General features: G+C 54.1%; 1 protein-coding gene across 1 annotated transcript in view; it reads left to right on the top strand.

Annotated features, from left to right (window-relative positions):
* Positions 1-8525: 8525 nt before the first annotated feature.
* The window catches only part of NIBAN2 (niban apoptosis regulator 2), a 53284-nt gene continuing 46498 nt past the window's right edge, over positions 8526-15311 (top strand). The window contains exon 1 of the mRNA XM_020874904.2: positions 8526-8790. Coding sequence (XP_020730563.1) covers positions 8736-8790 — 55 coding nt within the window. The 5' untranslated portion in view covers positions 8526-8735. The remainder of the gene's footprint in view (positions 8791-15311) is intronic.

Raw genomic sequence — 15311 nt, 5'->3', positions numbered from 1 at the left:
CTCGAGGGCAGCCCTGGGCTTTCCCAGTGGGCAGAGAACAAGGATATGGCATCTGTGAAACTCTTCAAAGTGACAGGAAGATACCTTAAAGGGGTAAAGTCTCCCTGCAGTTTACTTTAGGTAAAAGGAATCACCTTCAAGTTTTCAGAGCAGGGTATCCTTGGAAAAAGCAGGCAATATGGGTAGAGAGCAGGCACAGGAAAGCCTTTCCTCGGAGCTTTTTAGTCTTATTAAACTGCCCCCCATTTACAGACGTGGGCCTTTGGCATAGGGGTAGAGTGGGCAGGTTCCTGATTAAAGAGCTCAGATATCTTGAGTCTGCCTGGCTTTGCCAGTGGCTAGTTGAGGAGCTGTGAAAATATCTGTGTGTCAGTTTCCCCATCTGTCAAATGGACCCAGTTTTGTCCTACTGGCGGGGAGTAGGACTTTGAAATGAAGGAGACCCACCCTTCCAACTGCTTTAGCCTGAGTTCCCTCACCTGTGAAATGGGGATACTATTAGTGCAGCCCTCGTGGGACTGTCACAAAGATAAAACATCCAAAGTCCTTGCCCCGTGCCCAGCATGTAGGGGCCACTAGGGGTCATGCCCGCATCCTTACCATGATTGTTACCAGTGAGGATGCTAATGTCAGCTTCACTCCCTAGCCAGGGAAGCTTCAAGCCTAGTTAGTGAGACAGTGTATCTTAAAACCACCTGGAATACTGGGAGTTTCTTCTACAGTCAGCACCATCCTCTCCAGAAGCAACTGGGCAGCAGAGGGGTCAGCTCTGGGTGAGGGAGCTAGGCAGGTGGGGTTGTTCCTTTGCAGGACTGGCCATCTCACCAGAATGCTTGGCATCACTGAACTGCAGGCACTAAAAATCTCAGTAGACCCCCTGCACCTCTGTGGACACTAGATGCAGTAATAATTAAAAATGCCCTCATACACACATTTCCAAATGCCCCCTGGAAGGAATATCACCCCTGCCACTGCCTCTTCACCTCTGCACAAATGTGCAGGTCAAACCCTTTTTAAAGGTGTCTGGGACTTCCCTGGCGGACCAATGGCTAAGACTCTGCATTCCCAATGAAAGGGACCCAGGTTCGATCCCTGGTCAGGGAACTAGATCCCACATGCTTCAACTAGGACCCAGTGGAGCCAAATAAACAAATACTTTTAAAAGTAAGTAAATAAATGTGTCTGGTGGACGGGGTGACAGAGGCTGAATCCAGCCCATGCCGCCCTTGCCAAGCCAGCTGGAGCCATGGCGCAAGACAATCCCATTCTGTTGTTGTCACTGGACTGTCCTAATTCTCACAGATGTGCTGAATGGGGTCAGATGGCCCAGTCCTGAAAGCCCCCTGCCCCTGGGTCCCTGACCAGCCCTTTTTCACGCAGCAGTGGGGTGCACCCCCAAACCCGGCTCTACGCTCTCCTCACTAAATCTCTCCCTCACCCCCACCTTCCTCTTGGGCCTCCTCTTTCCTCCCCGTGCAAGGAGGTGCCCCCAGGGGGACATCTCAGTCACCCCTTATGTGTTCAGGCACACAGAACCCAGGATTATTCTCATCTTGTCTGGAAGACCCAGAGGACGAAAATCAGCAAGACTGAAGGGATAGAGGAAGGCCCCACCCAAGAAGCCCCGCCCAGCTTCACCGCAAGCTTAGTCACTCGGAGCGCTGGGGAGGCACGGCCAACGCTGCCATCCTGGCCAGGCTCTGAGTCACCGGCTGGTGAGGGGCCGCCTCAGCCCAGCAGGAAACCAGGCTTCACATGGAAGGGGCTGGGCGGAGGTTGGCGGAACCCAAACCCCTCCTGGCTGGTCCTGGAGGAACTGGGTGGCTATCAACGCTGGCTCAGCAGCCAACCTCTCTCTGGGACGTGCCAGGAAGTCAGGAACTGGGCCAGCCTGGGGTCCCTGCTCTCGGGGGCTCTCACTCTGCAGGGTGGGGTGAGATGGGAGTTTAGACTTGTGCACCGGTCACCATGACAACAGAGGGTTCTTGACAAGGGACATATGACAGGCACATGACAAGTGTCAGGGGACACCGGCTGCTACAATTATTTCATCAGGGCCATCTGTCACCATGTGTCAAAAACCTCAAAAGGAGGTTTATACCAATCATCTCACTTCTAGAAATATAGCCTCAGAAGATAATTTAGAAAACAAGTGTCCAGTCATAGGCAAATACTTTAATGGGTCATACAATGCAATACTAAAAGCAGTGAAAGTGTTAGTAGCCCAGTCGCATCCTACTATTTGTGACCCCATGGACTATAGCTCACCAGGCTCCTCTGTTCATGGAATTCTCCAGGCAAGACTACTGGAGTGGGCTGCCATTCTCCTTTCCAGGGAATCTTCCCAACCCAGGGATCAAACCTGGGTCTCCAGCATTGCAGGCAGATTCTTTACCATCTGATTATACAACCATTAAAACTTGTAGAATTAACCATTTATTAGCATAGGAAGATGCTCATTTTATATATTACATTAAGTGATAAACCAGGGGGTGAGTATATAGTAGGCATAGTTTAGTGTCTGAGAACTAGGGATCAGGTCTGGAAGGATGGTGGTGTGTAGCACAGTGTATGATCGCTCTGACGCTGGCCAAGATGTGTGTGGGCCTTTTCTTCACCTCTTAGGTGTTGTGTGACCTTGGCTAGGTCACTTCACCTCACTGACACTGAATTCTCTCTCCTTGAAGATGAGTCTCCCTGCAAAGGGCCTCCTTCACAGAGTGGTAGCCGTGACTCAGTGAGGTAGAGGGTGTAATGCCTAGAGCTGAGTACAGCAGAAGTTGAACAGGAACAGTGAACAGGAACTTTTGTGGTCTTCATCATCTCGTTGTTATTATTTCTCACTCCCCGCCTATTTGCTGGTACTTCAACACCCCCTCGTCTGACTTTGGGGTTGTTGGGTCCAACTGGGCCTCATGACCTAGGGGAGTGGTGAGCACTCCGTTCTTGGAGGTGTTCAAGCAGAGACTCTGTAGAACCAACTATGCTATCAAATGGGGAGCAAAGCGGGAGTAGCCACGGCAGGCACGTGCGCAGGCAGGTCTGTACACAAACCTGCTGCGCCCCAGGGACCAGGTGGGTGTCCACTGTCACATTCCCCTCCAGAGCCCACGACTCACCCGAGCTCCCATTACGTCTGACACTAGGGGTGTTGTTTTGAATGAGAACATCCTTGTCCTTGGAGAGGAAGGTCTGTTTAAACAAGTAATCGTACACAAAATAATTACGAATGTATTGACTGTGAAGGAAGGAGTTAAAGGCCAGTGGGTGAGGTGGGGAGCTGGAAGGTCGTTTTAGCTGAGATCTGGGGGATGAATGGTGCTGGATGGGGCAAGACAGGGAAAGGGAATCAGCGTCTGTGAAAGCCGTGACATAGGATAGAGCCCGGCTAGTTCAAGGATGTGAAAAGTCAGTATGACCTGTGAAGGGCAAGATGAAGAGATGCTGGCAAGAGCCCTAAATGCCATGGTTGGGCATGACTTTATCTCCAGGACAGAGGGAGCCACAGAGGTTATTTTTTGTTGTTGTTATTGTTTTTTATTGACTGATTGCTTTTGGCTGTGCAGAACGCAGGAGTGGGTTCTGAGTTCCCCGACCAGGGATTAAACCCTTACCCCCTGCATTAGAAGTGTGAAGTCTTAACCACCGGACAGCCAGGCAAGTCTCAGCCACAGAAGGTTTGAAGCAGGCGAACAGCATGGTCATCTTTGTGTTTTAGAATCCAGCTGGCTGCCCAGCGAGGAACAAACGGGAGGCTGGAGGCAGGGAGGCCAAAGAGGCTGCTGGGCATTCTACCAGGCTGGTAGTCACAGGGCCTGGACTTGAGTGTGGCCGGGGAGCTGGCCGCTGGAGGAGCAAGAAAGGACTTTAGCTGCGGTAGGCCAGGTGACAGATGGAACGGACTTTGATTTGCACCTCCTTCCATCACCCAACAGTTAATAAAGAGGGGAGGTCTGGGCAGGGTGCCAGGGTCCCTTCCGAGCAACGGGCCATGCCAACTGGAGAAACAGTGGTGGACACATGATATACCTTAAAAACAAGATCCTGATTCATTCACACTCCCTGTTGTTTACCCGAGGTGTTTGTTTTTTTTTCTCCTGGGCTATTTCAGGTCTGACAGGTTTGTGGGGAGGGCAGAGTTGGGGCTCTCAGCCAACTGGGAGGGAGAGGGACCAACGGGGCAAGGAAGGGACCTCCTCCTTCTTATAAGACCAGGAAGGAGCCGGTATGTTCAGGGGCAAATCCCTTCCCTTCTTTAGTAACTTTGTCCAAGCTCTGGCTCTGACCTTCTGGGCCCTCCCTCTCAAAATAGTCTTTTTCACCTTTGGGTTCTTGTTTCTAAATGTGCTTTAGGGTGGGGTGGGGTGGGGTAGCCCTGAGGGAGGCAGCTTGGCAGAAGCCACTTCCTGAAGGACTGATGAATCAGGGGCTGTAGGTGGCATCCTGGGGCGGGTTGGGGGGGGGAGTGGAGGGGGGTAGCAGTGTAGGGAGTGGGTGGGGGTAAGCAGGCCCAGCAGGTGGGCAGGAAGGAACCGCCCCTCTTGGCTCCAGGTCTGGACCATTCCTATCCTTTGTCCACAAGTCTGTTATCTTCCACCTATCCTCCACCAGGCTCTGGGGCCCAGGGCCAAGGAGAGGGTGTGGGCGAGCCTGGTGGATCGAGATGGCACCCAGAGCCCTGGAGAAAGAGCGCAGACACCCCGTACCTGCCTCTGCCTTGTCAAGTTGAAAGATCCTTCCTGTAGAAAAAGATCTTTAAAGTAAAAAAGAAAAAAGATAGACATTCCAACAGAAAAGCAGACGACTTGAATAAGAATAACTACCTACAAATAGCCAAGATGTATGAAAAGATTCTTTAGTTTACTTCAAACTAAAAACTGAACACCAAAACCACCTCAGTAGGAGGACAGGGGTTCCCAACCTTTAGAGTTGAGAAATTCTCCTGATGGCTAACTTCCTGGGATCCCTTCCCCTTCCTCCTATGGGGCTGATGACTACAATCGTTTCTCTTTCCTTTCAAAAATAAATCATTCTTCCCCCACCCAAAGATCAGCACTGGCCTGATTTATTACCTTAAAGTAGTGGAGAGTGAGAACTTTTAAAGAATTTTACAGTCTTCCCAGAATAAAGCTAAAAACTCCATGTTCTGGATGTTCAGGGAGTCTCCCATCTGGTTCCACCCAGCCAGGGAAGGGCCCCTCTTTCCTCATCCCTGCAGGAGCCTGGGAATAGCCATCAGGCCCTGGGGCCCATAGGGACTCATGTTCCTTGCCTTTGCACACACTGACGTCTTTACCTGGCACTCTCTCTCCTTGCCCACCTATCCAGTGTTTAAATTGCTAAGTGCACACCATGGAATATCATCTTTTAAAAATCCACATGGGCTTCCCTCGTGGCACAGTGGTAAAGAATCCGCTTGCCAATGCAGGGGACATGGGTTCGAGCCCTGGTCTGGGAAGATCCCACATGCTGCAGAGAAACTAAGCCTTTTGAGCCACAACTACTGAAGCCCATGCTCCTAAAGCTTGTGCTATGCAACAAGAGAAGCCACAACAATGAGAAACTCGTGTCCTGCAAAAAGAGTAGCCCCTGCATACTGCAACTAGAGAAAAGTTGATGCAGCAATGAAGATTCCCCCCCACCCCCAAAAAAATAATCCTTATGGGACTTCCTTGGTGGTCCAGTGGTTAAAACTCCCAATATAAGGGGCACCGGTTCAATCCCTGGTTGGGAAACTAAGGTCCTGCATGCCATATAAGGAGGGGGAAAACATCCTTGTAATTGGTGATTCTTCCAACAAAGTCATTGTGAGGACTCTGAGAGACAAGGCAGGGAAAGTCTGGCATGATACCTGGATGCGGTGTCAGTGAAGTGAAGGTTGCTCAGTCGTGTCCGACTCTTTGTGACCCCATGGACTGTACAGTCCATGGAATTCTCCAGGCCAGAATACTGGAGTGGGTAGCCTTTCCCTTCTCCAGGGGATCTTCCTGACCCAGGGATCGAACCCAGATCTCCTCATCGCAGGCAGATTCTTTAGCTGAGCCACAAGGGAAGCCCATTTTAAAAAAAAATTTTATTTATTTTATTTATTTTTGACCATGCTGTGCGGCTTGTGGGATCTCAGTTCCCCAACTTGGGATTGAACTCCGGAATCCCACAGTAGTGAAACCCTGGAATTCTAACCACTAGACCAGGGAACTTCCTGTTTTTCATTTTAAAATCAACTTTATTGAAGTAGAATTTATATGCAATCAAATGCACCCCCTTATAAGTCACATAGTCTGATGAGTTTTGACAAATAAATACTCTTGTGCAACTGCCAAGACATAGACAGTTTCCATTCACCCCCAAATCTCCCTGATTTTTTTTTTTTTTTTTGCAGTCAATTGCCCTACACCTTGCTACAATTTTCTGTATGGACTGAATGGATCTTTAATTCAAGGGGACAGGCCCTATGCTATGAGGGGAGTTATTCACATGTTTGCAGTGTCTTTCCTCTTTCACAAGCTTGCTTGTCTCACATGGGAGGTCATGTGTGCTCAGAAGGTCTAGGTGGTGACACATGACAGAAAGTCTCCAAAGCCAAGAGGGAGAGCTCCTGGGCTAGAGGCCTGACCCTGGGAAGTTCATGAGTGTTCCGGGCTCACAGGCCTGTTTGCACCACAGAGGCTGCAAAAGGCTGGCTTGTGGCCCCACCTTTACCCCAACTGGTCCAGGCCTCCTGGGTGTTCAGATGTCAGATGCCTCGGTGATCTACCCACCTCTCAGGTTAGAGCAGACCTTTCCAGTGTCTACAGTATGGGTCATGGGAAAAAGGAAATGAGGCTAGTAGTATCATTTGCTTCTGGTGGCTCAAAGAGAAGTCAGCATGTCTGCAGACTTGGCCTCTGGCTGGGTTCTGCCACCGCCTTACTGTGTGACCTTGGTACGTCACTTTCCCTCTCTGGGCCTCAGTTTCCATCTCTGTAGAAGGAAACTAATCATCTCTGCCAGCTTGACTTCAGCTTCACCTCATAATTCTCTGCTGCGTGAATACATCCTGTTCTTCAAAGACTGTGCTTCTGCCCATGCTATCCCCACTCCCTGGAATCCTTAGTATCTCCTGTTAAAATTTTCATTCTTCCAGCTCGTAGTTCTGGTACTACTCCTTCCGTGATTTTCCTCAGGACAGAATGCTCTGTCCCTTCCTCAAGATTCTCTGTGCTCTCCAGGGCAGTGACTGTGACGAACGAAAATAGAATGGTGGGTTCTGTTTATTGAGATGACCCACCCTGTGCCAGGGGCTGTGCTAGTCACTGTGTTATCTCCTTTAATCCTCACAACAAAGCATCATTATTCTCAGTGGACAGATGAGGAAACTGAGGTTCTCAATAATGCCACATGTCCTGGGGCCCAGAGCAGGTAGGACAGCTTGCAATCCTCTCTTTTCATCCCCAGCATCTTGCAGAGAGCCGAGCCAGCAGCTGTTTATCATCGAACGCACGAAGAGTGCCTGTATCCCATTAGTCAACTTCAAACCTATCTTCTGTTGGCGTTGACAGGTCTGAAGCACCGTGCTCAGCAATGTTAACTTCTATTATCATCGCTTTCTGCCTATGTCACAGTTACAGTAACAGCTGTCCAATTACAGGGTGGGGCACACAAAGACATGGGTAAGTACTCAGTCATTGGGGCAAGCGAGCAGAAACGGGGTTTCCCCTAGGATGCAGTACAGGAGGTCTGAGCATCAGCAGCCAAGGGTGGCTTCTGCTACCCCAGTCCATGATCTGGGGGTCCCAGGGGTTAACCCGGCTCCCCTACCAGCTTGGGGGATAGTGGGGTAGAATTGAAACACATTCTCCTGGTACCTGTGACCCAATCATGCCCAGCCCCCAAACTCCATGCTGGTCCGTGGGTTTTGAATCTGCATCTTTTACAAATTGTACTTTTTTTTTTCTATTCCTGTCCCACAAGCCACCTCCGAAGTGAAATACCCACATGCGGAGCCCGAGGAATGCGCGCCTGGCCTTTGAGTCGGAGCTTTCCCTGCCACCTCCCTTTTCCTTGCACTGTTGTGCAAGACGGGCGGGTACACCTTCTGGGGCAGGTCGGATCAAGGCCGAGGAACTTCCTGAGAGCGGGCAGCCGCGGGCGGGGCTGGGGGCCGGGGAGCAGGGGCGGGAAGAGTGCTCCTGGGCGTCGCCTACCGGTCCCCCACGTCCTTCTCGGGGGTCGGGGAAGGTAGCGGGGGAGGCGGCTGACACCCAGGCTGGAACCCCGCAGGCACCCCCGTCCTTTCAGACGCCCTCCCACCAGCGCCATCTCTTTCTTGGTTTCGGTCACGGTCCGATGCGCCCGGCTCCGCGTCTCCCCCCTCGGCCTCGCTTTCTCCGACCTCCTCTTTGTTTCTGTCTTGCAGGCGATCCTTGCATCCCCTGGCCCCCTGCCCCGCCCGCTCTCCAGCCACCGAGGAGGGGGCGTGGCTCGAGTCCGGGGGCGTGGGCTGGCGGGGCGGGGCGTGGGCTGGCGGGGCGGGGCCGAGCTAGGCGGGGCAGCGGGCTGGGGCGCGAGGCGGAGGCGGAGGCGACCAGCTAGTGGACCGACGCTACTGGAGCCGGAGCGCTAGCCGGGTAGAGGCCGCAGCCAGGGGCGGCGGGAGCAGGGCGGGCCGGCTCCATGGCGCCAGCGGCGCCTGTCTGAGCAGCGCAGGCAGCGGCAGGCGGCGGCCGGATAGGGCCGCGCGGCTCTTCCTTACCATGGGGGACGTGCTGTCCACGCACCTGGATGACGCCCGGCGTCAGCACATCGCAGGTGAGTCCGACGCCGCGCAGCGCGCTCGGGGGTCCGGCGGGGAGCCCCGGCCACGCCCCCATCCTGGCCTGCCTGCTGGGGTCTGCGGAGAGACAGGCCCCAGGCAGGGCGGGAGTGGCCCAGGGCCAAGACCTGTTGTCCAAGCTTGTTTCTCCTACGTCTGGGTGCCCCTTCCTGGCTCCTTCTGAGCCCGCCCTTCCCCCTCTCGAGGGGACTCGAACTTCCACCCACCCCTGGGAGCCGCCGGGTCTCTGGATTCCCGGACACACTCCCGCAGTCTGAGCTGTGGAAGAGGGTCGCAGCCTCCCCGTTTCAACTTGGGTATCTCTGCCCGGAAGCTGACCGGGCCCACTCGGCCAGCGTGTCCTGACCTTCCCTGACTGTCCCAGGCCCCTGCTTGCTCTGGCCCCAGACCCAGTACACGTGGCCGAGGCTTCCAAGGGACTGGCCCATCAGGGTCTGAGCCTGAGCCTGGGGAGTGGGCCTAGGAGAGATAGGGTGCACAGGAGGGGTGGGTCAGAACCCCTGTCCCTGGCCGGCACAGCTGGGTGCTTCCGAGGGCAGCTTGTTAAGAGGGCTGGTTAAGGCCGGAGCCCAGTCTCCTCAGCCCCGTCCTTCAACCGCGCCTGCTCCCAGCCCTGCACAGTGGCCGCTTCTCAGAGGGGCAACTGCCCTCTTCCTTTCCTGGGATAGCACAGGGAGTGCGGTAGGGTCCTGGGCTCCTCCTTCCCCAAACCCCAGGAATGGAGAGACAGGGTAAAACCCTTAAGCTGCCTGGGAAACTCAGTTCTGGGGGAGGCTGCCAGGGGGGAATCCCAGAGTCTGTTTCCCATCTGGGATCTCTTGGACAAGTCTCCTAATGCCCTGGCCCCTTAGTTTCCTCCTCTTCTAAATGGGGTAAATACTTTCTTGCTTATTAATCGATTTAAGTGAGCTAATTTACATGGCTTACTTAACACAGCTCTGGCATGGGGGAGACCCCAGTGTGTGGGATGCTGGTCCATGTACGATGGTGGGGGGCAGTCTATGAGAAGGGAGCCTGTTGCTCTTAGCTGAACTTGCCTTTCTCTGTTCAGTAGACCTAGCACACTGTGTCTGCCTACACTTATCATGATGTGTCTGTCCTGCCATCCTGTAGAGTTTCAGCAGCTGTGTTCTGCCCACTCAGACCCCTGGAGAACAGGAACCAGGGGTCTCCCAATGCTGTGTCCCCACCCTAGCTGGACACAAAGATTTGTCCTGTGACTGGGGTCCTGGGCCCATGGCCGGAGATCCCCTTTTGTGCCAGGCCTGGGGCTGGCCCATCAGTGGGGGTGAAGGAGAAGTGAGTCAGACCCTCTCCAGCATCAGACCAGCAGGGGGTTAAGTCCTGGAACACTTGTTTGCAGGACAGGCCTGGACTCTGGGAGGAGGAAGGCTGGGGCGGAGTCTTCCTGTCCCCTCCCTGTCGGTGGCAGCCTCCTGGGGCTCTGTAACAGTCCATCCATTCACGACCTCCTCTTGGGTCCCCCTCACCCCCGCCTGGGTGGGGTGTGCTGCGCCTTCTTGGGGGGGGGGCGTTTCCCTCCCCCCACACACACCCAGCTCTGGCTGTCTCCCTCTTCCTGCCTCCTGGGGTGAGAACTGCCACCTTGAAGGGGAGGAGACGGAGGCCACAAAAGGTGAAGTGTCCTCTCCTGGGCAGGCTTGGGTTTGCTTTGTGGATACCAGGCTGGGTGGAAGAGGGCTGGGCCCACTCAGAGCCTGCTGGCCTCTTTCTTCTCAAAACTTCAGTGCTATTAATAGCCCTCTTCAGATGCCTCAAATTCCTGGTCCAGGCTCACCTGAGGGGGCTCCTGCAGTACCAGGTGGGAGGAGAGGCAGCCAGCAAGCCTCCAGCCCCCCTCCCACGGGTGGGGGCTGCCTGGGAAATCTCTGGGGAGATTGTCGCATCCTCCTGGCCCCTCCCACGGAGCAGCCAGGGCAGTGGGGCACTTTCCTGCAGGACAATTAAAATTCCAAAGCCCTCCCTCTCCCGCCCAGGGCTGCTCTGTAGAGAAGTCAGCTGTGCTCTGATTTCTGAGGCTCCATTCCTGTTCAGGTTCTGTGGCTTGGCCGGTGGCTCCCAGGGCTTTGTGCCCACCCCGAGCAGGTGAGTGCCAGCCTGCAAGTCCTGGCAGGGGTCAGGCGCGCTCCTGCCCATGGTGCTGGCTTTTTTTTTTTTTTTTTGCTGTCACGGCACCTTTCATCCTAGGATTTCAAAGCTCCTGGCAAGCAGGGGCTTGTTCTCACACCGGCGGCCCCGTGTGGCTGGTGGCAGGATGAGCTTCTCCTTCGTTCGTAGGGGAGTTTGCATGGAGGAAGAACCCTGGCCAGGGAGCCAGGAGGCCTGTGCAACCTCGGGCAGCCACTCACTTACTCTCTTGGGGTCTCAGTTTCCTGCTGTGACAGAACTAGTGTGCACCCTGAGGGCCAAAGTCGCTTCCGGCTTTGAGGGCCTTGTTGTTCAGTCGATAAGTCGTGTTTGACTATTTGCCACCCCATGGACTGCAGGCTTCCCTGTCCTTCACTGTCTCCCGGAGTTTGCTCAAACTCATGTCCATTGAGTCAGGGATGCTGTCCGGCCATCTCATCCTCTGCTGACCCCTTCTCCTCTGAACCACCTGCAGTGTTTCCCACACACCTCAGACTTGAGCCAGCTCAGGGTCTCTGTGTCTGAATCTCAATTTCCTTATCTGTAAAATGGGAATAATGACATCATGCAAGTCTGAAACTTAGCCCAGTGCTTGGGACACAGTAAGTGCTTAGCAAACATCTGCCTTTGTTATTGAGATGGTTCTTTATTCTCTGTTCCTGAAAGGGGTCCAGTGTTTGAGTTTAAAGGGAGCAGTTACAGCTGTGGTTAAGGGCTTGTCCAGGGTCTGTCTTCAAGGTTGATGCTGGTTTCCTGGATGTAAGAATCCACCAGAGTTTTGGGAACCTGTGATTGCCTTCTGCATTGGCATATGTGTGAGATGGACATGGGTTCTCTGGAGGGGGTCCGGACGGCAGTGAGTGATGGAGGACCCATATGACAAGAAAGGAACAAGGACGTGAGGAGATGGGGAGTTAGGGCAGCTCATGGCTTCTACCTGGTGCAGAGGCCAGGACAAGTGTGGGTGTGTTGGTGGCTCCTATCAGCGCTGTAAGAGGGGCTCTTTGCATAAGGTCTGAGCCACATAAGCCAAGATGGGGCAGGTGAGGGAGTGAGCTCACTGTTGCTCAAGGTATACAAGTAGGGGGTTGGGTGCTGCGTTCACGGCAGGAAACCTGGCCCTGCCTGTCATGGAATAGTGGGGATGGGAGGGGGGCTTCTGCCTCAAGGACAGCCTTAAAGGACTCGATTGTTGATCTGGAAATTCTGTTGACCAGGATGAAATTGTGGTGGTCAAGGAACTCCCTCCCCCCCACTGCCTACATACACACAGTTCCCTGAGGTTTATCACCTGAGAGCCTTCCTGCAGAAGTTTGCCATTGCCTGCCTGCTTCCCTTCTTCTGGCCTCACCTTTCCCGTTGCTAATTCTTTTATTAAATAGCAACTTTACTGAAACGCAATTCACCTGCCAACCAGTTTGCCCACTGAAAGTGGACCAGTCAGTGGTTTTCTGTATATTCACAGAGTCAGGCAACCATCCCCACGATCAATTCAGAACCTTAGGTCACCCATGAAAGAAACTCTACCCATGAGTCGTCACCCCTCACCCTTTCCCCTGCTTCTCTCCCAGTCCTTCCCAGTTCTAGGCAACCACCGCTCGTGTTGCGTGATTGCAAAAGTAAGGCACACACAGACAATTTGGGAGTGGAAAAATGAAAAAAATGAGAGGTCCTCCACCTTCAGTCCCTCTCCCCAGAAGAAATCCCTCCAGATTGGTGTGTCTGGGTCCCCAAATGCCCATGGCTGTGTACATACACATTTAGCTCTGTTTACAAAAAGAGGTCCCATGGTATATTTCTGTGGTTTGACTTTTCTCCCTGCCTCAGTATATTGTGAGCATCTTTCCATGTCAGAACACGAGCCTGCCTCCTCCTCCTGATGGTGGGTTTCCTTTTGTGCACGGCGCGGTTTACTTACCCAGACCCCTGTCAACCAACGTGGGGTTGTTTCCAATGTTTAGCTAGTAACCATGGTGCTGCCCAAACTGCCTTGCACGCATCCTGAGCCAGGTTCCCCTATCAGAGCGGCCTCAAAATGAAAACGCCTGGGTCACGTTTTGATGGATTGACGCAGAGCCTCTGAAAAGGCTCCCTCCTTACAGCACATGGTACTTCAGTCCCAAGGATTATCACCCTTTTGGACCATCAGATATGAGAAAAGGGGTATCTTTTTAATTTATTGAACAAAGTAATGAATCTTTTTTTGTTTGTTTTCTGAACTGATTTTAAAAGCCTGCCTTTCCTCCTTGGGGTTGTGCATCCCAGGAGTTTAGGGGTGGAGGTGTCTGTGTTTGGCTGCGCCTGTCTAGGTGTGTGGCGTCCTCGATGCTGCTCCGGGTTTTGCAGGGAGGCCACCAGGCCGGCCGGAAGCAGTACGCCACCCCCCACTCCCCTACCCCCTCCTGGCTGGCCTCAGCTGCTGCCCTTAGCTTAGGTCTGGGTCAGCCCCTGGAGGTGAGGCGTCTGGGGAGATTCTGCCCTGCTCTTGTGTCGTCTTACATAATGTGCTTTTGTTGGCGTTGACCCTGCCCTCCCCCTTCACCCAGCCTCCACTCTGTTCCTTTCCCACCGCTGGGGCCTGAGCTCCCGCCTCGCCTGCTCAAAGCTGCCTCCCACCTCACCCCTCCATCCTTCCCACACACGCTGCCAAAGAGCCTTTCTGGACCCAAGCTGGGCCGTGGGCCTCCCTCCCTGCCGCCTGAGGAATGAGGTTTAGAGACAAAACTAGGAGGATCAGTGACCACCATCCTGCAAGAATTCATTCTTTAGTGGTATTTCCCTTCTGTGCTTATTGTTACACACTGCCGAGACCGTGACTCAATTCGTGCCTTGCTCCTTGCACTAAACGCCATATAATAAACATCTCTCCCAGGTCATGAGAACCTCCCTGGAAGCATTCCCCAAAACTCCATCTTGTTCCACCCAAGGCCATTTGTGCAGACATTTTTCTTAGCTTTTTCCCCTAAGGCGGCACATCGCCAGGCTCCCCTGTGACCAAATAGGTGGTTTTCAGGGGCAAACTGAGTCACTGTGTTTGTCTCTTTTCCCGCTCCTGTCAGCTTCCCTGCTGAAGAGAGATTCATCCACTTGCCCTCCCCTCCCCCATCCCCCAGCCTGCTCCCACCAGCCTGGGCATTTCAAGGGAGGTCCATTCCTGGGAGCCCCCTGATGCCTCTAAGCTTCTTTCCTTGGGAGTGGGCTCAAAGAGGCTGCCGGTGAACTGGGAGGTGGCGGGGGGTAGGGGGTGGACATGGACTGATGTCCATGGCATCTGGGTGTGACCGACTGTATATGTCCTGCTGCTTCTCTTGAGGGCAGTCCACTGATTTGTCTCCTGCCAGACGGTGAGAAGATAGTAGAAGGAGCGGCCGCTCCTAACCTGTCTGCTTAGCCCTTGTTTAACCGAGCACTTATTCTGTGCCAAGCCTTCCTTTGTCTCTTTAATCTGCACCCTCCACCTCCCTTCCCAGCATCTTACTGGCCCGTGGTTGGGAGCACAGGGACAGAGCAAGTCAGTGGCCGGGGAGACAGCATGAAAAAGGGCCCAGACAGAGGCAGGCGGTGGGGAGAAGGGGGCTGGGAAGGGAAGAGCTGAGTGGGAAGAGCGGCAGGTCTCAGAGGCCCCCCTCCGGTCATTACTCAGCCAGACTCAAGTCTGTCTTTGGCCAGTCCTGCCCTCCTGCCGGCGCCCCCTCCTCCTCCTCCTTCGCAGACCGAGCTCATGACTCACTCCAGCCCGGGTCTCCTCCTTGCAGCATCCTTCTGCGGTCGCAGAAATTCCTCAGCTGCTTTTCCTTCCCCTGCCCCGCCCCCACCCACTTCCCTGCCTGCGGAAAAAGGGTTTTCTGAAGACGGTGCTGGGCAGCGTTGGAAGCAAAGATGGAGGTTTCACACCCTCGAGGGTGGAGCAGAGCCGTGCCCCCGCTTCCCAGTCGGATCTTGGGGCCTGAGTCACGGAAACGCTGCAATCTTTCTGATCACACCGATTTTTCAAACTGGAAGAACAGGAAGTGCCCATCTCTCCACAGCCCCTGGTTCCACCCCCACCCCGGGAACCATCTCAGTGTGTAGATGCGCTTGGGTGGAGGGACCTTCCTGGTGACACAGCGGATGGTAAGACAGAAAGAAGCAGGGAGTCCTGGGCAAGGCTTCGCAGGCAGACTGCTTGGGTTTGAGCCCGAGCTTTGCCACCCAAAGGCAGGTTGGCCACCCTCTCTGAGCCTCGGTCTCTCCCTTCTGTAAAAGAGGTTGACAGTGAGGGTTTCTCAGGGTGTAGAATCAAGAGTGACAGCCCCTGCCCGGTGCAGCCCGGGGCTGGTGAGCGCTGAGAACACAGCACGTGGTAGCT

Source organism: Odocoileus virginianus, chromosome 2 (assembly GCF_023699985.2).
Source record: "Odocoileus virginianus isolate 20LAN1187 ecotype Illinois chromosome 2, Ovbor_1.2, whole genome shotgun sequence".
In the NCBI taxonomy this organism is placed as follows: Eukaryota; Metazoa; Chordata; class Mammalia; order Artiodactyla; family Cervidae; genus Odocoileus; species Odocoileus virginianus.
The sequence above is the reverse complement of the archived record's forward strand: the minus strand, read 5'-3'. Positions and strand labels throughout refer to the sequence as shown.